The sequence below is a fragment of the Taudactylus pleione genome, unplaced genomic scaffold (genome assembly GCF_031769625.1).
Source record: "Taudactylus pleione unplaced genomic scaffold, aTauple2 ptg000381l, whole genome shotgun sequence".
In the NCBI taxonomy this organism is placed as follows: domain Eukaryota; kingdom Metazoa; phylum Chordata; class Amphibia; order Anura; family Myobatrachidae; genus Taudactylus; species Taudactylus pleione.
The window spans coordinates 4,765,817-4,792,943 of NW_028284782.1; the positions used below are offsets into that span (position 1 = coordinate 4,765,817).

General features: G+C 44.8%; 1 protein-coding gene across 5 annotated transcripts in view; it reads left to right on the forward strand.

Moving 5' to 3' along the window:
* The window catches only part of ATRX (ATRX chromatin remodeler), a 290,301-nt gene that overhangs the window by 223,629 nt on the left and 39,545 nt on the right, over positions 1-27,127 (forward strand). For 4 of the 5 annotated variants that reach the window (XM_088445557.1, XM_088445556.1, XM_088445560.1 and 1 more), the window contains 5 exons: positions 9,900-10,041; positions 10,360-10,451; positions 11,047-11,213; positions 21,359-21,512; positions 23,210-23,331. In XM_088445557.1, coding sequence (XP_088301683.1) covers positions 9,900-10,041; positions 10,360-10,451; positions 11,047-11,213; positions 21,359-21,512; positions 23,210-23,331 — 677 coding nt within the window. The remainder of the gene's footprint in view (positions 1-9,899; positions 10,042-10,359; positions 10,452-11,046; positions 11,214-21,358; positions 21,513-23,209; positions 23,332-27,127) is intronic. The other variant, XM_088445558.1, reaches the window with a different exon arrangement.

The following is a 27,127-nucleotide window of genomic DNA, read 5'->3' on the forward strand; positions in this document are numbered from 1 at the left end:
TACAGAGATGTTTTCAAAGAAGTCTATTGGTTTTTATGCGGTCTATTTACTAAGGCTTTGCTTTAGATAGTGATCTGAGATAAAGTACCAGCCAATCAGTTCCTAACTGCTATGTCACAGGCTATTTGAAAAATGACAGGAGCTGATTGGCTAGTACTTTATCTCCGTTCACTTTATCTCAACCCAAGGTTTAGTAAATAGACTCCTAAATCCTTTGAGTTTAGTTAGGTGTAAAATTATGTAAATTGGTCTTTGCTCTTTGTACTTACCTTGTGTTCTGGTCAGCAGACAAGATGAATAATCCGTAATCACAGAGCCTGAAATAAGACCACGGTTCTCTCTTTACTACAGAACTTTGCCACCCGGGATTGTGGCCTTCCCCCCCCCAACCCAGGCCTAGTAGCGCACTCTGGGCCTGATTCAAAGTTGAATTTTGCAGCTCAGCAATCGTTAAAATAATCTAATGCATCAGCCATCAGAATTTGTATTGAGACGCCCACCAGGAGCCCTTGTAGCTGCCCGCAGGGCTGCCATCAGAAATTGTGGGGCCCGGTACCTAGAGAATAGGTAGGCCCAACCCCGGCACGGAGGTATGCTGCGGAGCTGTGGATAATGTGGGTGCAGCTACTTCGGGGGTGGGGCAGGGAAGGCTGGCTGGGCTTGGGCAGGGAAGACAGGATGGCTGGACTAGGGAACTGTGATTGGCTCGCAACTGGCTCCATATTTCAAATACTGATGGCCGCGCTTCACCGATCTCTTTCTCTCTGCCAGTGCCTGCCGCCCGTGCATTCCTCCCTGTTGCCACCCGGGCCCCCTCTCTCCGGGACTGGAGTCCCGGCAGTCCCTACCTGATGGCGTCCCACCTGTCCGCAACTGTGTACTCCAGGCGCAGCATTGGACGCAGACCCTCAAAACATCGACTTCTCAAGTGGGTCTGTGGACACTCAGAATTGCCGCTGTAATTGAGACGCTGAAGCTTTGTTCTTTGTGTGTGCGATTGTAGACGCTGGCTAGTACTCGCCCAGGAAACGACCACGAAATGCCCGTGTTTTGGCCAGAACTCCCTGAAATCACCCAAAACTGTCTTTTCCTGTCCATCAATTGCAAGTGAATCCTCACAGCGATCGCAATTCATTCACAGCACGTGTGCAATGTTGCTGTGTTGCATGCGCAAACCACCGATAATTGCTCAACTGCGTGAACATTGGAATAGCGTTCAACTCTGAATCAGGCTCTGTGTGCTTCGGCTTCAATTGTCACAGGGAAAGAATAACTTTTTCTTCTTCAGGGTCCATAGGGCTCCACAGAGAGACATTGGGGTGTAGGTGGGACTTGGAGGACCGGACACCCAGCAAAGCTTTTCAATCTCTGGATGCTCCTGTCCTTCCCCCTATACCCCCACCCACAGCCTGAAGCAATACAGTTTTGTTGCTGTCCGGCAGGACCTGGACCACCATTATAATGGGGCTGCTTTAAGCAGCCCAAGCTTTTATTGTATGATTTAATTTCTAATTTTTTTACTATAACGAGAAAGCAGCACCAGACTGTCCTCTGGACATCTCTGCTGCCGCCCCATCACCCATCCGAGGCGCTGTGACTCCAAGCTTGTGATAGGTACTTCCGGCGAAGCTCCAAGGGCGTTCAGGGGATAGGTAAGGCGGAACTTCATTCGTGGGGGACCCGCAATGTTGCGCAGTCTGGCCCCCGGTCTCAGCAGATAGTCCGGAGGCGCTGATGTGGACACTGGTGTGCCCACGACTCTACAAAACCACCAGGGCATATAACATACTGGCTCAGGGCATATGTAAGAAGGCCAGGGGACCCGGTGGTTATTGTCAGCAAGCGGAGAAGGTGCTCTCCCTGCAGACCCTCCCCCAGTCCAGGGTGCCATTCCACTGCGGTCTTGGTGTTCCCTGGAATGCTCCTCCCTCACCCTCCGCCCCCCCAGAGACGCGCGGCCGCCATTTTCTGCAAGCAGGTCTCCGTGAACGATGGGTCCTGTCTCCCTGTATACCTCTCCCACGGGCCAGGTCATACAGCACTATATCCTGCCAGCCACTGTCATTGGTTTTAGTGCCCATTGTAAACATGTTTTTCTGCGTTTGTATGTGTCTTGTGATATCGCTAATCTCTACTTTCTGTACTGTACTGCTTATACCTTTCCCTTTATTCTACTATACCCTGACATACTAAGGTATAGGGGGTTCATTGTACCTCACATCTCCCAGATACTTGTTAGCTTCCATCACATACTTGTGCCTTATTATCCAGGATGTTCACTGCACTGCATCCTACTGTGTATTTTGTTATTCTTGTGGCTATGGCTGACAGAGGAAAGAATAACAAGCAGCCTGATGCTGCTGCTCCTACTCTGGTGTCTTGTAAGTCATGCCCTGCGGGTTTAGCCACAGAGGACCTCATTCAGGATGCTCTCTGTATTAATTGTTACACAGCCCCAAGCCCTTCAGCCCCGGCGTGTCTCCCTCAGGACCCACCCTGGGCTGCCTTTTCACAAATGCTAGCAAAACTTGCGGACCAAGTAGCAGTCCCTGTGGTAGCTCCCACTATGGGTTGGCCACAGCAGGTACTCCCTGCAAATCCTTTGCCTCCCCCATGGGTAGACGTACTGTCTACCTCAGTACAGAGTTTGGCGAATACCTCTACGGTTTTTCAGCAAATGCTGCAAAAAGAAAAGCCTTTACCTATTAAACCTACTAAACATACTTTGATATCTTACCAATCCACACCGTTATCTGATCCTGAAATATCATCTGGGGAGGCAGAAGATGCAGATCTCTCTCACTCTGACTCTGGCTCTTGTGAGAGCTGTTAAACCTATTCTACAAATAGAAGAGGTTGAACCTGCTCCTTAGAAAGAACATGCACTTTTTAAGCGACAAAAGGTTGTTTTACCAGAGTTTCCTCACTCTGATCACATGAGTGATGCTTGGAACATGTCCGGTAAAAGGTTTCAAATTCCAAAACTGTTCAGTTCCTTTTACCCTCTTCCGGCTACTGATTGTACTAAATGGGAAGTTCCCCCAGCAGTGGATTCTCATGTAACTCGTCTGGTTTAAAATGCCACCTTACTCATTCATACTGCAGCCTCCTTGAAGGTGACTACAGATAGACGTATAGAAGCTTGTCCTAAATCTATATACTCTGGGTTTTTTTTTACAGGAGCTATTACTCGTCCTGCTAGGGCTACGGCCTGGGTGGTAAAATCCATTGAGAGTTGGGCAAAGGCCCTAGAAAGAGACCTTTCCCCTGATGCTTCGAGGGTACAGCTGTCCTACATATCTCACATTAGAGATGCAGCTTCCTACTTAGGGGAAGCAGCTATGGATACGGCTCTCCTGTCCTCCAGGATATCTGCCACTTCGGTAGTGGCCCGCCGTATTCTTTGGCTACGTTCTTGGAAAGCAGATTCAGGATCAAAACAGGCTCTACAGTTTCTGCCTTATGCAGGAGACATCCTATTTGGTCCAGAATTGGATAAAATTGTGACTAATTTGGCGGCTAACAAGACGGCATTTTTGCCCTCTGCATATAATAGCCTCAGACGTCATCCTTTCGGTCCTTTCGCCCTCAAGGAAAGGCCAAGGGTCAGTCTTTTCCACGACAGCAGACATCAAACAAGGCCTCCAAGCCTAGGGCCAAACAGGCCTGATCTGCTAGACGTCCACCTACTAAGTCTGAGGACAAGCCTTACCCTGGAGGCTACAAGGGTGGAGGCTGACTTCTTCAATTCGCCCAAGTTTGGCATCAAACCACGTCAGGTACCTGGGTAAGAGACGTAGTCTCCTACGGATGCGCCCTCTCCTGCCTGGGGCAACCCAGGCCCTGCTGCTCCATAATGCCATTCAGTTTTTACTGAATTCAGGAGTAATAATTCGGGTCCTCTCCTAACAATGAGGCAAGGGCTATTATTCTACCTTTTTCTTAGTTCAGAAGCCCAATGGGTCTCATTGGCCTACCCTCAACCTCAAATCTCTGGACAAGTTTATCAGGGTGCCCAGGTTTCGTATGGAAACCCTCTGTTCCTTTAGCCTAATTATGGAACCTGGGGATTTTATGGTATCGACATTCAGGATGCTTACCTACATGTACCTATAGCGCCCTTCTCATTAACAATATCTCCGGTTTGCTATACTACAGCAACATTGCCATTTTCAGGCTCTGCCGTTCGGCCATGCAACGTCCCCCCAGGTCTTTACCAAGATAATGGCAGTTAGGGCGGCCTCTCTTCGTCGTCAAGGGATCACACTGCTCCCATACTTAGACGATCTCTTGGTGTTGGCCAGCTCCCCAGAGACACTTCACTGCCATCTACAGGTAACCATTGCCTTTCTTCAAATTCATGGTTGGATGATCAACTGGAAAAATTCTTCCCTAACACCCTCTCAAAGGATGGTACATTTGAGAGCCCTTCTGGACTCTCCAGTTCAGAGAATCTTCCGGCAGACAAGATTTCAGCAATCCAGCACAGACTACGCAGACTGCTCCACAATCGCTCACTGTCAATTCACTCTGCAATGCAGGCCTTGGGATCAATGGTGTCCACCTTCAACATGGTGGAGTTCGCCCATTTTCACTCCAGGCCCCTACAACACCTGATCCTCTCCAGGTGTAACGGGCTACCCCATCTGCTCAAATCCCAGATGATAAGCCTGCCCCCAAAGGGTTCGCCTGTCCCTTGCCTTATGGCTGCAGACTTCCCATTTGAACAAGGATCGTACCTTTTGGATCCCGATCTGGGCTCTACTCCCCACGGACGCAAGCCTCCGAGGGTGGAGCGTAGTAGCCAGCCAGCATTCCTTCCAGAGCCGATGGTTCCTAGTCAAGGCAGTGTTCCCAATAAACATCCTGGAACTTCGAGCCATCTACAGAGCGCACACTTTGGCTCAGAATATTCTGAAAAACAGGCCAGTACAAGTACAGTCCAACAACGCCACAGCTGTGGCCTACCTCAATCACCAATGGGGCACTTGAAGTCAGTCAGCAATGACAATTGTCCCGCATTCTCACATGGGGCGAATGCAATCGCCCAGCCATCTCCGCAGTGTTCATCCCGGAGATTCTCAATTGGGAAGCGGATTTCCTCAACCGTTACAACGTGCATGCAGGAGAATGGTCTCTACTTCCGGAAGTCGTTCAGCTTCTAGTGGATAATTGGGGTCTTGCGGAGGTGGATCTCATGGCATCAAAACACAACAACAAACTTCAAATTTATGGCGCCAGAACACAGGGCCCCAACACGGCCTTCATAGACTCATTTTGACATGTCTTCCCTCCAATATCCTTACATCCTCGAGTGCTTCGAAAGTTCAGACATAAGGGGGGCACAGTCCTGTTCATAGCTTCGGCTTCAAAGGCTGGTACTGCGATCTTCAAAGGATCTCCTTAGACATTCCTCTTCAACTTCCTCTACGAGTAGACCTGTTGTCTCAGGGTCCATGTCTACATCAGGACCTGGACCGTCTGTCTTTAATGGCTTGGCTCTTGAGACATCCCTCCTAACGGCTAAGGGTTTCTAGAGTTCTCTGGTCCAGACCATGCTCAGAGTATGTAAACCGGCCTCAGCCAGGATTTACCACAGAATACGGCATACATACGAGGTATGTCTATAAAATAACGAGACTGATACCACATAGTAAACAATGCAGTCAGAACCAGTTCTAACTGAATACGTAGTACCTTGAACTTGTCTGAACCTGCGTGACCAGCAGCAACACTGACCTTCAGTTGATTGTGAGTCGCCATTTAATTTGGTTGTGTTTTCTGTAGAGTGCCGAAAAAATTTTAAGTTTAAAAGTTGAACAACGTGTCAATTTGAAATTTTTATAAGGAATGTTGTGTTGACATTCTGCAGCAACTTTACGCAGATCCAAACCTGTTTCATGAAGTAATCACTTGTGATGAGACCTGGATCTTCCAGTACGATCCTGAAACCAAAAGCCAGTCAATGCACTGGAAAACACAGTCATCACCAAGAATGAAAAAAGCTAATCAAAGCAAGTCAAAATTCAAAGCAATTCTCATTGTTTTATTCGATATAAAGGGTGTAATTTTGCAAGAATGGGTTCCAGAAGGCACAACAGTTAACCAGTATTATTGTAAGGTAGTTTTGAAAAAGCTGAGTCAAAAATAAACGGCCGCAACTGTGGAAAAATGATTTCATTCTTCACCAATGGCCTGCTCACAAAGCACTTTCTGTGAAGCAGTTTTTGACCGACAATCAAATTACTACACTTGAACATCCTCCATATTTGTCCGATTTAGCACCTTGCAACTTTTATCTTTTCCCAAAAGTTAAATCCGTTCTTAAAGGGACACATTTTGAATCAGTTGATGCTGTAAAGAAGAAAACGGCAGATAAGTTGAAACAACTAAGAGAAATTGATTTGCTCCCTGTCTTCGACCAGTGGAAAACAAGACTACAGCGATATATTAGTGCAAATGGGGAGTATATTGAAGGGGACAAACATTAAATTTGTAATGCCAATAAATAAAGATTAGTTATTTAATCAGTTTCGTTATTTAATAGACATATCTTGTATTTCCAATGGTGTGCTCCAAAAAAACTGACCCGCAAGTCTTTAAGGTTTCTCAAATTCTTGCCTTTCTTCAGGCTGGACTGGATCTAGGCATCTCTGAAAGTGCAGGTCTCTGCTTTGTCTATCTGGTTTCAGCGCAGAATTGCTCCTATACCGGATGTTCACACCTTCATGCAAGGTGTTCTACGTATACAACCTCTCTTTGTCCCTCCTGTGGCTCCATGGGATTTCAGTGGTGCTCCAAGCACTTCAGGAACCTCCATTCGAACCCCTGGAAGCAGTAGATGTCAAATGACTCACTCCAAAGACTGTTTCTTCTGGCAATAGCATCTGCTCGTAGGGTATAGGATTTAGGGACGCTTTCATGTCACTCCTCCTTTTTAATATTTCATCAGGACAGGGCTGTTCTTCGTACACGCCCAGGTTTCCTTCCCAAGGTGGTTTCTCGCTTCCACCTGAATGAGGAAATTGTGGTTCCGGCATTTCATTCACCAGACCTCTCGGCAGGTGAGTCCTCGTTGGATGTGGTCCATGCTCTAAAGATCTACGTGGACTGCACTACTTCAATCAGGAAATCGGACTCCCTCTTTGTCCTATATGAATTTCACAAGACGGGATGGCCAGCTAACAGACTGGCCAGATGGATTCGCGTGACTATCTCACAGGCTTACACGCAGACTGGCCTTCCTGTGCCGGCTTCAGTATCTGCTTATTCTACTCGCTCTGTGGGTCCTTTTTGGGCAGCCCGGCGTGGCGCCCCAGCTGAACAGCTATGCAAAGGCAGCCACCTGGTCTTCTGTCCACACCTTTCTTAGGTTTTTTATGCCTTTGATACATTTGCCTATCAGGATGCTTTCTTTGGGCGTAGGGTTCTCCTATCAGCTCAGGAGCGTTACTGCCCTTGAACAACTGCTTTGGGACATCCCCAATGTCTCTCTGTGGTGCGTTATGGACCCTGAAGAAGAAAAGGAGTTATGGTAAAACTTACCTTGGTTCACTCTTTCTTCGAAGTCCATAGGGTCCACAGGGCACCCGCCCTGACGCTCCTAGCTTCTATGGGTTTCTTCTCCTGGTCACTTGTTTCGTTCTCTGAGTGATTGTGTGATTCCTCAGTGTACCAGTCTTCCCTCTCTCCTATCCTGCTCCTGCCTTGGGCTTATTAACAAAACTGAAGTGCCCTCAGGCTGTGGTTTGAGCATCCTGGTTTGAAAAGCTTTGCTGTTGGTGTCCGGTCCTCCAGGTCCCTCCTACACAACAATGTCTCCCTGTGGACCCTATGGACTTCGAAGAAAGAGAGTTAACCAACGTAAGTTTTACCATAACTCTCCTTTTTTCAATATATAATATTTGCTGTTTTCACAGCTGCTGCCCTTTATCTGTTTCTTTATATAATATATATAATTTTAATAACATAATACTTCCGGTTTGCTACGTCTAGGAATATAGACGCTGCAATGTTTTTTTGTTTTATTTTATTTTCACATTACAAAGTAGAGGATTTGGGGTTGAGTGATAAACTCCTGAATACTACGTTAGCTGGATCCTGTTTTACATGTAATTCATCACTCAAAGCTGAAGTGATGCTTGCAGCCCAAAGCTCCGTAATGAGTACTTGTAGGTATCTGGCAATGACTAGACAAGCTGTACATTTTCACTGTAATTTATCATTCTGCAAGGTTTGGAACGTCTTTCTGCAGGGTTGGGGAGTACCATTTAGTCACCTGAGTTTGGTGATAAGTTTGTGTGTTCTATAGGATTTTTACTTCATCTATCATATACTTTTCTGTAAAGGCTATTTTCCTCCTCTGTTTTTCTCTGCCTAACGGAATCGTTCTCTGAAGATTTTTTTAACAACTTTAATTTGAAAACAGAATGATATCATAAGTCTAATTACAGTTTGTACCAGTGCATTATTGGCAGCAGATGTTAAATCTGGGTACAAAAAGTCTACCATTGTCTTTAATTGTTTTGATTGTGCTTTTGTGCAGCTGAGAACGCCTTAGATAACTTGCCAACTGGCTTATTTTTTGTCTTGCATTTTTGAACAGACTATTATCATTAGGCTCATTAGGCTGGATTTGATGGTAATAAGATACCGATTCAGAAATATTAATAAATCATGTGCATTAGTAATGCCGCTCTACCCTGAGGGGAACAGTGTAAGTAATCTAATAAATACTGAACCCTGCTTGTAAAGGTTTTAGATATATTTAGAATGGCAAGTCAATTTGTTTTAATTTTTTACTTTATTTTCTTGTTCTTTTCATAGTTTTAAAGCAGCATAAATACTGCATGTTCATCTTATAGTAGGTAGATCAGATTATTACTAAAATGAACTCTTTATGAAACATTTCTTTCTTTGCAAGTCTTATAGCCACAAAAATCCCAGTGGTAAATACATCTAACTTGTGTACAATGTACAAGTGCGTCCTCTATGTACAAGCATCTTGTATTCAACTTTCTAATTCACAACAACATAATGGTTACAGGAAAATTAAGGTGTATAGTTGCAATAGTAAAGTCAGCCCCACTATACTCAGCCATGTCTTTAGCAATTAGTCTCCATAAGGCAATGAGAGAGAGGAATGTGTAATAATAGAAGAAGGAAAAATAAATTAGAGGCAAAAAGAAAACATTAATTTGCTTAGTTACGTTGCATTCCTATTAATACGAAGTAGATCGCATTAGAATTCTAGATTCCATCATACTGTGGATTTCATTTTTATACAATGAACATGATTCGCTGTTTCGGAATGGCAGTTCTCATCCAGCTATACACAGCAGAGCTGCATAGGAAAATGGGCAGTGGTGGGCGCAGCCTGGCATTGTGAAGATGCCTAGTAGCACATCGCAGTGGATTAGCTTCTCTGTTTAGCTAGTGACCCTTTAATGAATGTTCTTTCTCATGCACCAACAATTATATTTCCACATTCTCTTACCTGCCTGCAACAGTACTGTAGTCATTACTGTCCCTACATATTCCCTCTAGTTAGCCACAGAATGATGGTATAACCTAGGTATTGGATACATGTCTTGTGTATGGGGCTAAATTGATTGCAATCGCACCCTCACATACAACACTCTATTTGTGGTGTTTGTAATACACTTTACACGCATTAGTAATTTGACAGCTAGCTATTATGTTACATAGGTGTACTCTATATACAAATGCACATAAAGCCTGTGGTTTCTTTGTTGTGGTTTTAGATAAAGCACTTGCTTTTCAATTTAACTTTTCATTCTCAAAACCAGATTTCTACATTGAGAGTTTATAGTGTGAAATGAAAACATATGCTTGGATCTTGTAAAACCTTGCCATAGTCCTCTCTCTAATCCATTTACCTTAACAGGTGTTGGTTGTGCTGAGGGAGGCGGTACAAGAGGTAAATCTGGAACCAAGCTTTTCCAGGACTTTCAAGTTTTAAGTAGGATCTGGACTCACCCTTGGTGCTTGCAGCTGGACTATATTAGTAAAGAAAATAAGGTAAGGCAGATATCAGACTACATATTTTGTCTGTTAAATGTTTCCCCAATAAAGTATGCCAAATAGTGGGTAGAATTTCGGTGAAATAATGGAAATTTGTTTTTTAGACTACGCAGTGCTATAGATTTGCCTAGTGCTCTTTCATCTGTGATCATGTTCCTTTATATTTCAAGATATATGCCCATTATTAAAGCTTTGTTTGAAATGATGTAAGCCAGACTTTTTCCAAGTGACTTAACAGATGTGTTTCAGTTTAACACGACAGTGCCTGCCGCTGAGAAATTGATATTTGTGACTATCATAATTGTTTTTCTGTAGGGTTACTTTGATGAAGATAGCATGGAGGAATTTATAGCATCCGACTCTGATGAATCCTCAATGACTCCTAGTTCTGCTGAAGAAGCTACACCGTAAGCATATGTCAAACCTGCACTGAACGGGTTACAAACCCGTATGGACATTCTGCCTATTGCTGCAATCGGCACAGCAATATTATGAATGCAATCAAAGTTGGCCTCTGTCACAGAGCGTTCTACCTACAAGAATAATTATTTTTGTTTATCATCTTCTGCCAGAAAATCACTTAACAATAACGTAATGTGAAAGATCACCAGGAATTAGTCAAACAATCAAAGATAAATGCCAACTGATTTTACTTGCGGTTTTGCCATGTTGTGCCAAAATTGGAATTAAATTATGAATAACTAATGCACATATTTCTTTGTACGGTCTTATGGAAGGTATATTTATGCTGCACACAGTAGTTTAATTAGGTTCAGATTTCTTTTGTTTTGCAATTTTCTTCCCATGATACTAGATACATGGTATGTACATGAGATACATACATGATAGATATATGCCTAAATGATACTTACATTTTTTACTGTGCAATTTCCAGCACTCATGGTCAGCCAGTGACTTTGTTTTGGGAAATTGTTATTATTTTAGGCTATGTAGGAGCAATTTTGAGTAAGTTGTAATCTGAAATAAAACTTCAAATTTTAGGAAGAAGAAAAAAGGAAAAAACAAAAAAGACAGCTCTAGCGAGGAAGCAAGTGATAATGATGTAGAAGTAATTAAGGTGTGGAACTCAAGATCCCGTGGAGGGAACGGAAAGGATACCAAAGTGGAGGAGGCTTCAAACAGTCCTGTAGTTGCCAAGGTGGAAGAAAGTGAGTTAGTCTTATGTTGTATATAAATGTCTATAATAATATCATGTGCAATATGCGCCTAATTTATGACGCAAATTTGTAAAATATAGGGGGACCAGTACAAGGACACATTTTATTACATGAGCTTTTCCTGCCTCTGAAAAATATATCTTTTTTTGCCTCTCAAAGGATGTCTCCTAATGTCTGATTGGGATATGCGTGTATGTTTCACTGTCTGCCAGCTCTAGCCAATTGAATCAAATTTGCGCATGGTGTATTTAGATTATAATAGGATCAACCTCTTAAAGATTTCTAAAAGAATGATAAAGTGCATTCATTGTTTTCTAATTTTTCTATTTTTCCAGATATGTCAGTTGTAGTAGTTTCTCCACACTCTATAGTAATTAGTCGATTCTCAGTCAGCAGAAAAGTCATCTGGAGCTGTGTTTTCTATTATTCTCATTTACAATGATTCAGAGCAAAAGGGCTCTTGCTCACCCACTTGTATGAACAGCAGTGAGCATGTTGCTGATGTGAGCACTCTGGGGTGATTTCATGAGTAAATGATACACCTAAATGCTCAAACTATCAAACTGTAGCTTCTAACTCAATAAAGTCTTAATCAGTACTTGGCTAGGTGTGGTTATATCAGCAGTCTGTGTTTATGTGAGGCAAGTTCCCTTTAAAAGAAAATGTCGCACATATACAGCCACTGTACAGCGGTGAAAATATGACTCTTGGCTAAGCCCTTTGTAATACAAAATAATATTATTTTCTGGGTGGCTGTTAAAACAGTCAAGTCCTGCAATATTCCCTTGATTAATTTGTTATCGCTGCATATCGTGGCAATACAAAACGATCAGAGGTATGTACCAACGTTTTCATGCAGGGACGTGGGCATATGTGAGCCATTCACTTCTGGGCACAGACCTAACAGAGTTACATTGAACATGTGGCTATCTGGCCATGCATGTCCAAGCTGCCATTACTAAAGAGGACCAAATTGCAGCCTACAGCCTACAGGCTACAATGGCTTACACCCTCAATAGATGCCATGAGCTATTGGGAGGCAGGCTCTGAAAAGCCAAGCTTTTCTGAGTTTGATACGTTTTCCCATATGGCAGTCACCATAGACTTCTACAGAGATTGACTGTGTTCATGGAAAATAGAGGGACCGTAGTAGATATTGGACATATCTGCTGCAATACTCAATACAGAAAGAAAACTGAATCGGAAATCCTCATAAAATGGCAGTTTTCTGCGAATTTTCTGCAAAAATGGCTAGATACATCAGCCCCTAAGACTCAACAAATCAGCATGACCGTTCTATACAAGGAAGAATCTGTAAGGTAGTAATACAAAGCAATATTTGTTAGTGGTTGATGCCCTGAGCCTTCTAGAAAATGTTTCATCTTAAGTGATGTAGAATTGTGTCTTTGTTGCTTTGGATGAAACCTGCAGCATTCTCCCACTAAAGTGGTTATCTATACTAGCAATGACAGGGTCTGAATTTGTCTCAAGTTCTCGTTTTTATTTTGTACATAAAATTGGTTGACCAGCATAAGAAGCCTGTGACAGCAGCCATTTATCATTAGGTTTGGAAGATGTATATTGGCTTGTTTGAGCGCCACATATTCTTTCTTTCTCTTTCCTCCATGTGGGTGACACTTCTTAACCTTGGGGTATAGTGAGGGTTGACAAGCTAGCACTTAATAGGTTAACTTTACTCAGTTTTTAATAAAGTGCTGAAGGAGTAGGTCAGGACTAGGGCCCTCATTCAGAGCCGTACGCTCTGAGCAGAGCGCACGCTCTGAATGAGGGCCGCCCTCCATAATTATGGAGCGTCCTCCTGGACACTCGTATAGCTGTGGGTCAGCACCCACAGCATGTACGAGCGTGCAGTTTGATGGCCGCGATGGTCTTGACCATCGCCACTGCGTGCCGGAGCCTGCGGTTGAGGTTTTCAACCGCAAGGCCCGGAGTGATTTTGGCTCTATCAGAGCCAAAATCACTCCCACTGACATCACTAGTGATGTCAGTGGGCCGGCTTCTGACAGTAGGCGTTCCCTTGGGAACGCCCCCGTCAGGGAGGCACGCCCCCGGCACGCCCACCAAAGGGCCTGATTCAGACCCACTCGCAAGCGGCTGTCCGCTCGCAAGTGGGTCGATGTTGTGCACTGCGCATGCGCACGACGGCGGGAGCTCCGTCGTGCGCATGCGCCAGACGCGACGAGCGAAGGACTTTCCTTCGCTCGTTGTGTCTGATCATAGGGGGCGTGCTGTCGATGTTGATTGACAGCACGCCCCCTTTGATCAGACACAACGAGCGAAGGAAAGTCCTTCGCTCGTCGCGTCTGGCGCATGCGCACGACGGAACTCCCGCCGTCGTGCGCATGCGCAGTGCACAACATCGACCCACTTGCGAGCGGACAGCCGCTTGCGAGTGGGTCTGAATCAGGCCCTAGGTTAGCAAGTATATTTAAATTTATTCCCTCCCCGCATCCCCGTCACCACCTCTCCTCTCCCCACTACCAATCCTCTCCTTACCTGCAAGGCAGCAGCTGGAGGTCGGTCAACTCAGGAGGACTTTGGATGCAGAGGCTAAAGTTGGAGGAGCTGGCGGTCTGCTAGGGCATGCGGCAGTCTGGTGTCCATAGAGAGGGGTGCAGAGACCAGCTAGCCTGGCAGTTCCTGTAGCAGAGGTCCAGACCTAGTGCTAAACTGCAGAGGCTCCAGCTATGTAGCTGGGAGCAGTTGACGGCTGAGTAGGTGCAGGCTGTGCCAGGACCCGCTGCAAAACGGGCAATACGGGTGCTAGCATGGACTGTGAGCTGAACAGATGCTGGGAAGCACTGCTGGGCATGGCTGAGATGGTTCAGTGGCAGTTAATGCATTCAGAAGAGCATTGCAGGGACTGTGAGGGAGAGCAGAATGGCAGTGCTGGCGTGTCCTCTGTTAAACACGGCTGCCGGCCATTACAGATGACATTGGATGGCAAAAGGTACAATCCGGATCAGGCCAATCTACCTAGTAATGGGGTGGCTTGGGTCAGAGTAGCGAGCGAATGAACCTTAGGGCCTACCTTTAATCAAATGGGTAACGTACTGAGGTTATGCTGGCCATCAGATAGCATGGAAGAAATGCAGCACATGGTACAGTCCAACACCTGAAAAGAGGATAACTGCTGTGGAGCTCCTCTCTTCCCACTCTTCTCAGGGACTCCATATGGCTGGAAGTCTAGGATTATTATCTGACAAATCTAATTTCTTTTCAGATATGTATGTATTTATGTCATCAGGCTAAATTACCTAGTAAGGACACGCATGCTCACTGTGCTGCTTGTGAGGATGCTCGTGATCTGCGACTGGTTGCTGAGGTCCCCATCTGCTCTGGGGAAGAACTACCTTGGGCTAGGTCTTTGGATCTTATTGAGAGGAACTGTTGAATTGTGTGTCCAGCCAGAGTAATGAGATAGCTAATACTCATTTAGTTTCATCTAAGATGGACCAGGGTGGTGCAGAGACAGTTTTTTTTTCTTCTGAAGGTCTCGGACCGTATGGTCCTCTTAAGTGCCATCTTGGGCCAAGGCAATGGAGAGGACTGTTTTAGGTCCTGAAAGGAAGTCCTCTTCGAAATTTAGAGAAAATTTCTTCGTCTGGGCCAAAAAAGCTTAAGAGACAGTTTATGGAGTAATTTGTCAGGGTTTTCTGAGTGATATTTCATTGGAAGAGGAAGAACGTAATCACGATGTTTCTAATTTTGAGGTTCCACTATCCTTAATAGAAGGTGGAACAGGTGTTTAGGGGTGAATAACCTGATTAAAGCAGTGCGTCAGGTCTTGGACCTTTATGTATATGGAAAATAAGGAGAATCTCCCTGATGATTTATTTAGAACCAAGAGATTAAATGTAATTTCCTTCATCTACACAATTGTCAGAATTGGTACCTGAACCTTGGCTTACTCCTGGTAAGAAATTTCAGATCTCATGCAGGTTTCCTTCTATGTATCCAATTCTCGACAGCGAGATAGCTAACAGAACATTCACCAATTGTGAATGTTCCTGTAGCTCATTTATCTAAGGCCACGACTTTACCTAGTCCAGATTGGGACTCTTTAAAAGAGGCCTCAGACTGGAAGTGCAATAGTATTTTTAAATCTATTTATGTAGCTGCAGGGGCATCTTTAAAGCACAGTATTGCTTCAGCTTGGGTAGCTAAGGTAATGGAGAAGTGGGCTGAGCTTTTTTAGAAGGTGTCCAGTCAGGCAGTTTTAGGTCAGAGCAGCTCAAAATAGGAGCAGATTATTAAAATCTTTTAAATCTAATATTCTATATCCTCTCAGGCCAGGAGACAGGCGCCCTTGTTCCCTGTCTTCCTCTACTTGTTTTGTAAGTGGAGGAAGATCACTTAAAACAACTAGGAATGCTCCAAGATTAGGCATCATGACAGGAAGGGCATACACACAGAAATGTCTGGAGGGTGGCCCGTCTTCTGTCATTTAGGAACAAGTGGAAGGTCCTCTTCAGACAAACGGGTGGCAGTTCACATCCTCAGTCTTTCGGGTATACCACCAAGAAGGTACTTTTTCAACAAGGTTACCAAGCAACAGACAGTTGTCTGGCCTTAGATCAAGCGATTACGGCTCTTCTTGATTCGGAAGTGATTGTCCCAGTACCAGAAAGTCAAAAAGAAATGGGATTGTGTTCCAAACTGTTTTTAATCCAGAACCAGCTGGAAGTCATAGATCCATTTTAAATTTAAATAATTTAAGTACAAGACTCTAGGTAGACAGTTTCAGGATGGAATTTGTAAGAACAGTCATAGGTGGAATGGAAACAAAGTAATTTTTGGCATGTATAGACATCAAAGATGCCAACTTCCATGTTCCCATTTGGGATCAATGTATTTTAAGATTTGCTGTTGACTGAAGACATTTTCAATTCAGGGAACTTACTTTTGGATTTGCCACTGTCACTCAATTTTACAAAACTCATGGCAGGGCTTCTGGGTAACAAAGATTGTTCCCTGTTTACTTTTCAGAGAGGATTCTAGGGATGCTATTCAAATAGATCTGCTGAGGGCAGTGGACGTCCTAAAGACCCATGGCTGAGTTATTCATTTGCAAAAGTCCATGGAAGTTGTGTTTTCTTTTTTGCTGTATCATCAGCTAGAAGAGTGCCAGAATTCGGAGCTTTGTCTTGTAGACCTCCATTTCTTGTAATTCACGAAGATTGGGCAGTATTACATACACCACCGTCTTTTCAGCTTAGTGGTGTTGGCAATTGATCTTAATAAACTGTAATACCGATTTTTACAAAATCAAGTAAAACAAAGATCAGTCAGTTGTCTGTTAGATGTAGTAAGAGTGCTAAGACTCTAGGGTATATTTACTAAAGTGTGGGTTTTTAGAAGGGGAGATGTTGCCCATAGCAACTAATCAGATTCTAGCTATTATCTTCTAGATGGTGCTAGATTAATGTTAAGTAGAATCTGGTTGCTATGGGCAACATCTCCACTTCTAAAAACCCACACTATAGTATATATACCCCATTATCTAGAGAGGACCACCAGTATAAGGAAAACTGTTAGTTTACTTATCCTTTACCACATGTCCAAACAGACTCTAGCCAGATGGATTAGGGACAAAATTCAGTGGACATATGAGGGAGCTGAATGACCTATCCCAGCTAGGATCTCAGCTCAGCTGGAACTTTGTGCCCTCCTTGGAGCTTCTACAGAGCAGTTATGTAGAGCAGCTACATTGTCCTTGATTCATACATTCACCAGGTATTACAAATGTCATGAATTTGCTTTCAGGGTTGCTGTTTGGAAAGAAAGTATTGTTCAGCCTAGGCTGAGCACAACCTCCCCAAGGGGCAGGATTTGTACATCCCCGTGGTCAAGAAGTGTCCCCCAGATGGAGGAAGGAGAAAATAAGATTATTGGTTCGATTCTGTCCTTATTTTTCTTCAGTCTCTGCTTGGGGCTTTTTAAGTTGATATTGAGGAAGGAGTTGGAAGGGAGATGCTTATAAACTATAAAAATGTTAATCTATTAATTGCAAACCCCTCAACCCTCACTACAACCCATTGTCAAGAAGTATCCCCCAGATGGCCTTTTTTTTTTTTTTTTTAACATGTGGGGCCAGACCAGGGTCTATGCCTTTCTACTTTCAGGGCCCAAATTTCGGCCTTATCTGTTCTTTTTCAGAGGCGATAAGCATTGCTGCCAGAGGTCCAGACTTTTGTGCAGGGGGTTGTTAGGATCCAGCCTACCTATATGGAATCTGATCTGAATCTGGTTTTGGAGATGTTACAGCAAGCTCCCTTTGAACCTCTTCAGGCAGTAGACTGAAGATGGCTTACATGAAAAGTTTTTTTTTTTTTGTCAGCTATAGTCTCTCCAAGGAGAGGCTCTGAGCTGGCAGCTATCTTTTAAATCTCCATTTTTAATTTTTTAACCCTGATGAAGTGGTTTTGCGCACAAACTCCTCATTTCAGCCAAAGGTGGATTAGCGTTTTCAAATCAATCAGTAGCTTGTTTTGCCTGCATTTCTGCAGTCAAATTCTTTAGAGAGAAAACATTTGTGCAGAGTGGCTACCTGGAACTCTGTGCACACCAAAATGTACAGTTTCGACACTTTTGCTTTTAAAGACGCCAATTATGGTCGCAAAGTTTTGAGCACAGCATTGTCGGAGTGTACCCTCCATGTTGGACTTGTTTCCAGTGTTCCCCATATAAGGCAATAGAGGATACACAATTTTATTCAATTGACCTGGATGTTAATAGCGCTGGGATGTTGGTTCCAGAGCTATTAAGTTCTAGTCCGACTATAATCACATAAGTCGGAGAATGTCGGTTCTCGCAATTAAACTGGGTGTTCAGTCGCGAGAACCAGCATTTTCTGACTTAAGTGTCGGCCTCAAGGCTTTTAACATCGCTTTAAGCCAGAAAACAGCCACTCTGCTGGCACTTTAGGCGGATTTCTCCTCTCATCCTCAGGAGGGTGCGAGAAGAAATCATTTAGTCACATTAACAGAGCGCTGAATGGAATAGCAGCGGGAGCTCCCTCCCGGCGCCATCAACAGCAAAGTGAATTGAATCACCCCCCCATAAAATCAGTTGCTCTCAGTACCTCTGGGGGACACTGAGCTTCCCTCCCTATTAATTTTGTTGTACGTGGTGCATGATTGTGTTCTCCATCAGGCTTTGGCGGAGTGAAAACTGAGTTGCAGGTGAAGATGGGAGGCTTTAAGGGGGGGAAAGTGAATTTCAGCATCGATTAGAATTAACTATTTAGTGCTTACTCCTTGGTCTTCTCACTTAACTCACTGTTTCCAGTGTCCCCATGATGGACTCAGAGGAATTTATTATACTGTGAGTATAAAATCTTTTTTTTTTTTTTTTTTACTTGTTCAAATTGCACTACAACTCTGGACCACTCATTTGAGGCAGGCATGGCTTCAACCTCAGTCTCGTCTTATGTGCAGAGAGTGAGGCTGAAGGCCAACTGCTACACACACCTGCGGGGTGGTGCAACTGATCTGGCAGAACCAGCTTGACTTTCAATGTGTTGCTAAGCTCGACACATGCCTCAAGATACCTCCTTTCTTCTGAAATTACAGGGAACTACTTGTTTCATCTGAGCAGGGTTGACATACATTATTGTTATTTTTGGAGTTCTAGATACTCTATTCCAGGGAGCACCTCCAGCATTTAATCAAATCAAGTAAATTATGTATTAGATATGATAAATATCACATTTACTGCTGGATACAGTTATGTATCTGTAATATATAGGATTAGGATTCTGTGCGGGATACTCATTTCGTTACAGGATTGACATACAGTAAGGTCTTCATACTTTAATAGCAACTCCACCAATTAAGCCATCTTGGGCGCAAAGCTTGGTGAAGTCAGTGCAGGGCCTTGTTAAGAATTCCTATTTAGAGAGCATTCTAGAGATCACATCTCCTACTTGGACTCAGAAGTGTCAATCCTCCTGTAGTTCAGTTATGGTGCGGATCAGAGAAAGGTAAAGCAGCTGAGAATTTGGACATTGTGTTGGCAGTATGCTTAAAGGAAAGAACAGGTGATTTTTTTTTTTTCCTTCTCAGGGCCGTATTCAATTAGCGGCAAAAACGGCCATTTTCGACCAAAAAAAGTGAAATTTTCGCCAAGAAACAGGCGGAAATAACAGGCGACAAACATTCGAGACCAGGCAAATAAAAGGCTAAGTCCCTATTTTTGGCTAAAAATGTGGCGATTTCTTTCAGAACCCTTTGGACACCTCCCTAATGATAAATTTCTGGGGAAAAAAATTGTAAGTTGCGTACTTTGGCGAAAAACATCTGCAAATTTTGGGTTGGAAAAAAAAAAATTTGAAAAAAGATAGAAAGCTATTTTTTTCCAGGAAATTACTGTTCCACGTAAATTGGGGGTACGTTAAAATGGGTGCAAGTATATTTTCGTGCTGTAAAATCACAATTTTAAAAACCGTAAATAAACCGCCTGCTGCGACTTGCATGCGATATTTTAAAACACTTGACTCATCCATACCACCCATTGAAAAATCAGACCCAATACGTTTTTCGCCAAAGTACGCAACTTACGAAAAAAAATTACGGTAATTTATCATTAGAGGGGGTGTCCAAGGGGTTCTGAAAGAAATCCCCACATTTTTAACGAAAAATAGGGATTTTGCATTTTTTTTCGCCTGGTCTGGCGAAAACTTTTCTCCAGCTTTTTTTTTCGCCTGTTGCAGTTTTCTCCTGTTTTTTTATGAAAACGTCCGTTTTCACCAATGGCGAATATAGAACTCTGTTTTCACTGCTAATTGAATACGGCCCTTAGTTGGAAGACTTGCTATAAGAATCATAGAACAAACCTGAATGGAGGTTCCAGGCCTCATGTAAGTTTCTTTTAGTTTAACCTTGCACTGTTGAGAATATGATTAAATGAAGATAACCAAGGTGGATGCCCCTCGCTTGTTCAAGACCTTCACCATTTTTATTCTGAATGCTCTTTCCCTTAGTAATGAAATGGATAGAAAATTTGAGTGTGTCCATTTGTTGTGGCTAGAGCTCTCTAAGAATCCCATTTTAGTCTCTGCAGGAAAGTGGTCAGAGCACCATTTTGGATTTCTGTATTGCAGAATTTGGGTTAATGCATCTGTGATGCATCCTAATATCTGGAGAACACTGCTAGGGTTGATGGTCTCATTGGGGCTAGAATTTTAGCTTCAGTGCTATGGATGGGCAGGTGGAACTGAAGTTTCTTACAAAAAACCATGTTGTCTTTGCTATCTCTATATCCCATATAGTGTCTAGACTTGGAGGTTCTGTGTTATGGATCTCAATGTGTAATTTTTCATGAGTGATAAAGGTGTCCTTTGAACAGAATCCTCTTTTCAGCTTAAAGTGGTATCTTAAGTTTCATTTTCATCAAGCCATGTTTTGGTCATCTATAATGCCTGCAAATGATTGCTAGATTGAGAACTACGGTGATTTAACAACCTGACTTGAGACATGGTATCTTGTTCCTGTCAATGTGAATGTACATTCTAACAGATCAATGAGCAACTCCTTGGCAGCACAGCAGGGAGCCTCTGCTGTGCAGCTGTGTTGGAAAGGCACCTGGTCCTCAATACTAAGCTTTATATGTTCTATATTTTTGCATCCAAAGACATTTTTGTACTTGTGTTAAATCCTTTTCTTTGAATTGCTTTGTGGACACTGTGTGCCACCCTTTACACTCTAGTTCTCCTGTAAAAGTATATGAAGGATGTTCTCATTCTCTATTTTAGAATAATAATGGCATTCCTTACTGGGTGGCGATGATGACAACATTTGTGAATTTATTTAGCTCTTCAGTGTTTGCTAATTTGCACTGTAGAATTATTTAAAAGATTTAGCAGAACATTTGGATTTACGTCATGCATCCTTGAATAAATGGAGCGACGGGCGCATTTTTCATTTAACATTTTATTTTGTTAATTGCATTATCTGTAAATACCTTTCTGCTCACCTCTTTTAACATAAAACAGCAATTATTGCGTCAAAAGCAAATAAACTTAGTGACAAACTAATCTTACATCTGGGCATAAGTATATACACAGAATTTAGACGATGCTTTATCTTCCTCCTTTTTTTTTTTCTCCACCATTGGCAAAGCCACATCCTCCTCCACTCCAGGTAGCCCAGCTGCTGATTGGTACAAAGATTTTGTTACGGACGCTGATGCAGAAATTATGGATCATTCTGGGAAAATTATGCTTCTGTTTGAGATTCTTCGCATGGCAGAGGAGCTTGGCGATAAAGTGTAAGTTTCAGTTTATGAATAATTTGTCTTAAGGACACATCCACATCTACACATTCTTTTATTCGTGCTGAAGCTTGTACCAGGGATGAGTATGGCCACTAACCCAGAGACCGATAATAGTATTGCTTCTACTTCCATGTGCATCACATTAAGGTAAAAAGACAATTAGTTAAGCAATGGAGCTAAGTTTGATCTTGGAGTATCTCTACGTAGTAGTCAGACTTTACAAAAATGCCTTTTACTGCAAATGACATTTGACAAGAATCACAGATGTGTCCACATCTATCCTCCATGCGCTATAAGTTGCGCCACACACAACGCGGGAGCTCGATGCACCTTCGGTAGCGCCGAGAGTGTCTCGTGCAACTTTTTACCTACAAATGTGTCTTTTTCACACAGTGATGCAAATAATCAGCAGAAGCTGCTTGTGCTAGCTAAGATGATGGGCAGCATGCTTATGCGTCTGCGGGTGTATCTGCATGTGAAATGCTACGTTACAGTGTCAGTGGCTGTAACACTGTAACGTAGCGTTTCAAATGCAGATACACCCGCAGACACACAGAGAACATAGGCATGCTGGATATCATTTTAATCAGCAGAAGTTGCTTGTGCTAGCCATCACTGTGTCATTCAGACGCATTTGAAGGTAAAAAGTTGCACAAAAAGACCCTCAGCGCTACCGAGTCACGCCACGGCATGGCGCAATTAGAAGGGCTGTTTAAAGCACAAGGAGGCTAGATGTGTGAGGACACATCTGTACTTTCGGGTCTCCTTTTGCAGAAAGCTTTCCGGGATGCAGTTAGGAAGCCGACTGTTGAAATGCCGACCGCCGGCTTCCCGACTGTCAAATCCCGGCAGGGTACTAATGACAGGCGTCGAAATCCCGACACCTGTCATTATACCTACGCCGGGAACCCAGCAAACCGAACGAAGGTAAGCCGGGTGCGGAGAGCAGCGGGGGGGAAGGGGGAAGGGTTAGGTTTCAGGGCTCCCAGGGGGGCTTAAGGTTAGGCACCCCCCTGGGAGGGTCAGGGTTAGGCTAGGGGGAGGAGGTTAGGGTTAGCCCCCCCCCCCCCAGGAGACTTGGGTTTAGGCTTCGGGGATGGGGAATTGGGGTTAGGCACTGGGGGGGGGAATTTAGGGTTAGACATCACTATGGGAGGGTTAGGGGGGGGGGGAGGATCAGGGTTACTTATTTAAATCCGTTGTTGGGATATTCACCCCCTGCCGGGCTTACAGCGTCGGCTGGCTGTAATATATACTGATTCCAGATATCACAAGGCTATTTTTTAAAGTAATACAGGATTTTTGCCTGATTTATTTTAAATGTTTTGTAAAACAGTTGTGTTATTTCTTCAATATCAGTGGTAGTTGTTACTGCAAGAAGTTAAAAATCTTTAATAAACCCAGATGGTGCTGTAGCCAGGCTATCGGAGTGTTACCATAATAATTCAGCAACGCATCTCTGCAATGAAAGGTGTGTATTTTAATCAGCAAAAAGGGCTCTACAACAAAACCTACATAGCTGATAAAAGTAAACAATGCTCCAAGATAAAATCTACAGTATATATTGTAAAAGAAAATGTAGAATCCAAAATACACTCGTTACCAAAGCACTTTAAAACTTTTCTTAGCCTGATATTAAATATCCTCATATGCTTTTAGTCCAAATAGTTTTTTTTCTTCTTTTCCTTCAGTTTAGTTTTTAGCCAGTCTCTCATCTCTTTGGACCTAATTGAAGATTTTTTGGAATTGGCAAGTGTAGAAAGATCAGAAGAAGAAGAAGAAGGCGCAGTACCCAAGCCGGTTATTTATAAAGGTATTTAATGCCTCTTATGCTGTGTTATTTAGTCCTGACAATTCAAATGCTGTAAGTGTCAATACCAAGTCCTTGGTGAGTTGCTTTTCTTACTGGGTTCAACTTAACTGACTATCCAATAGAAATATCCCTTCTCACCAACCTTCTTTTCCGAAACTCTGGGTGGAGATGTATTAAGGGGGGGCAGCCAACGTTCTTTAAAAGCATGGCCCTGCTTCACCCATTAACGAAGCAAAGCAGGGTCACTTACCGATGGCAGGTATTATAAAAGTGGTTGCCAAAGACGGAGAGTGTAAACTCACCTGTCTTGCGAAGTGTAGTTCTCTCTTGCGCGTGCTTTGACCGATGTTTGCAGTGCAACTGCGCATGTGCCAGTCAGAAATCCCCAACGGCATCCTCAGCTAATTGGAGAGACAAAAAACCCACTGTTTTTTTAAGCACTTGCTGCATAGTCCGACAGCCAGAGACCGTGCGGTGGTGTGACGACATCTTCAGCTGTCGAAATTGATAGCTGCAGTTGTCAGAATGGTCAGCGCCACTGACAATTCATACATTGCCTCACCACTTCAGCGCCCTATCTAGGGATAGCTGCGCCGATGATGACAGGGTTGCTCCCCACATTACTACATGCAGCGAAGCGGTAACTGTAGCACATAATGTGGCAAGTTGCTGATTTTACACAAATCTTCCCTTCGTACATCTCCTCTGACCACAAAGCACTAGCATAATTCACTTTCACGGTTTAGTCTGCAAAGTACTTCATGCTTTGCATATTGAATTCTTGGACCAAAGACCAGCCAGTTATAAGAGTTGCTCTGACTATTATGAATGATCTTGCTAGTAGTTGGATGGCATGCAGTCACAATGTTGCCCATATGATCTCTCTCTTTCCCAATGTGGGGAAATTAAGAGCCACTTTTTCGTCCATTGAAAGATACACCTCACTAGCTACTTTATAACCAACTTAAGTAGGAAGGGCTTCCTTTGTGGCAAATGCATAGACGGCAGTGACTAACACTGTTTCTACTTCAGGGTCCATAGGGGGTCCACAGGGTTGACCTTGGGGTTATAGCTGGAACAGGATCCATGGGCACCACACAGTTAAGCTTTTAGCTCCCAGGATGCACTTGGGTCCTCCTCTATACCCCGCCCCCGAGCCACAGGCACCTCAGAGTCGGTCACCTCAGAGTCGGTCACCGCGCAGGGGGGCTGCAGGAGCAGCCCCCAGAAGCTTTTTTATTTTAAGTTAGATTTTATTTATTTTAATCTTTTTACTACAGACGGCAGCGAAGGGCTGTCTGTACAGACGCCCACGCTGCCGCTCTGATCCCCGACTGGCGCCGCGACGCCAGTACTGATCTGGGGATCGCGGCGGGAGGGCAGAGTCCGTACTAGCCGGACTCTGTCTACCTCCCAGGACTGCTGCCGGAGTCGCCGGGGATTCAGGTAAGCCGCGCGTCGCTGGCTAGCGGCGGCGCGCGGAATGCCTTAAATGCAGTCCTTTAGCCTCCGGTCCTGGGGACAGACCGGAGGCTGCTGGCAGTGGCGGCGGGCCCCCCCATAACCCGTGGGACCACTAGACCACCAGGGATAAAGGGGCAAGCGGGAAGCCAGCATCCCTGGGGTTATGGCCAGCCAGGGGAGGAAGCCTTCCCTGTCAGCGGCTCCTCCCCTCAGCTCTGCGCGCCTTTCAGCACGCAGTCTGGCGTCGCTGAGCTGCAGTTACACGGCCACTCCTCTGAGGTCTCCAGCGGCCATATTCCCAGTGGCAGCGCAGATCTCAGGGAGCACGCGGACCGGTCCCCCTGTGTACCTCTCCCCTGATTAAGGACAGCGTACACAGCACTATAGCCCTCCCAGACACTGAATCTGGGCAGGTTGATTGTAGTGTAAAGGTGCAGTGAGTATATCTTCCTGCATGGTATGTGACTATTGCTAGTGCTGCCGTCTGTGCTTATTTTCTACTTACTGTCAGCTTATACCTATCCCTTTACTTCTCCTACAAGCCCTACAGGTGTGTGGGGGAGGGGCGTTTCTACTGACCTCACTTATATAGATCACGTATTTGTGAGGTCCGTCACATACAGTTGTGTGCTACTCAGTGCCATATTGTGGGCTGTTGTTCAGCACACCGGTGAGTGCGTTTTACTTCTACCCTGGTGCCAGATATATAATATATTCTGTCATGTCAGACGAGGAGGTTGAGCGCTCAGTGGCTCCGGTGTTGGCCTCCTGCGGACGCTGTTCTGCAGGAGTAGATAGGGAGGATTTGTCACAGGATGGCCTGTGTAGTCGATGCCGGGTGGCTCCTGGCCCATCCAGACCTTCTCTGGCGCAGGAACCACCGTGGGCGATGTTTTCTCAAGTGCTGGTGTCTATTGCGGACCGTCTGTCGGTCCCGACTGCTCTCCCTACTAGGGCGGTGCCCCAGCCGACCATCCCTCATTCCCCGGGTGTCCCGCAGTTATTGCGGAGTCCTCCTGGGTCTCAATCAGTAGGTCCCTATGCGGGGTTGCCTATGTATATACAGGCTTCCCCTGTGCCGCAGCAGCCTGTGGTACCTTTTCAGGCCCCTATGGCGACTCCTCCACCATGGGTGGATGTGCTCTCCAACTCCGTGCAAAATTTGGCGGCCGCTTCCTCGGCTTTTCAGTCAATGTTGCAGACTGACATGCCTTCTAGGATTTCAAAACGCCCACTCATGACACGGGCTGCTCAGGTATCGGACTCAGAGGGTTCCTCAGATGATGGGGAGGTCCCTGATGACACTGACTCGGACGCCTCGGTCCAGGAAATGGATACCAAGTCGTCCATTAATGTGCGAGCACTAGTTAGGGCGGTGCGAGCTATTCTTCTTATAGAGGATGAGGCACCGGTTCCTAAGTCGAAGTTTCCTAGTTTAAAAAAAACTAAGGTGGCTTCTGCGGTGTTTCCCCTGTCGGATCAGTTGACGGATCATATGGCGGTAGCTTGGCAGGCGCCCAGTAAGAGATTCCTTCCTCAGAAGCGGTTGGCTTCTAATTACCCCTTCCCTGAGGCACATTGTAAAAAATGGGAAACTCCACCGGCGGTGGATTCCCATGTCACCCGTTTAACTCGGGGCGCCACCTTACCATTACCGTCGATATCCTCGCTGAAGGATCCCACGGACAGGAAAGTTGAGACTTGCTTAAAGTCTATTTACTCCCTCTCCGGGGCGGTGGCCCGACCGTCCATGGCCATCTCCTGGGTGGCCAAGGCCATTGAGGGGTGGGCCAATGCATTGGAAGATACCTTCCCAGACGACGCTCCGGATGTCCAGCGGGCGTTGTTGGGACAAATGAGGGGCGCTGCTTCTTACATTGGTGAAGCTTCTTTAGATGCTAGTCTGCTGACCTCGCGGGTATCGGCTGCAGCGGTGTCTGGCCGCCGATCCTTGTGGTTGCGGTCCTGGAGAGCGGACTCTGATTCAAAGAAGGGTCTGGAGGCCTTACCTTTCAATGGGGAATTACTATTTGGTCCGGACTTGGACAAAATAGTGGACACCCTGGCTAAATCCAAGTCGGCCTTCCTCCCTTCGGCGGCACTGCCTGCTAAGGTTCGGAGTTCGGCTTTTCGTTCCTTTCGGGTTCAGGGTAAGGCGAAAGGTCAGTCCTTCCCGAGACAGTCTGCGAGTAAGACTGCCTCTAAACCCAAGAAGCAAGCCTGGAGTGCTCGGCGCCCTTCTTCCAAGCAGGAAGATAAACCTGCGGCCTGATGGGACGGGCCTCCCTCTGGGGGACCTCAGAGTGGGAGGCCGACTTCTTCTATTTGCCCA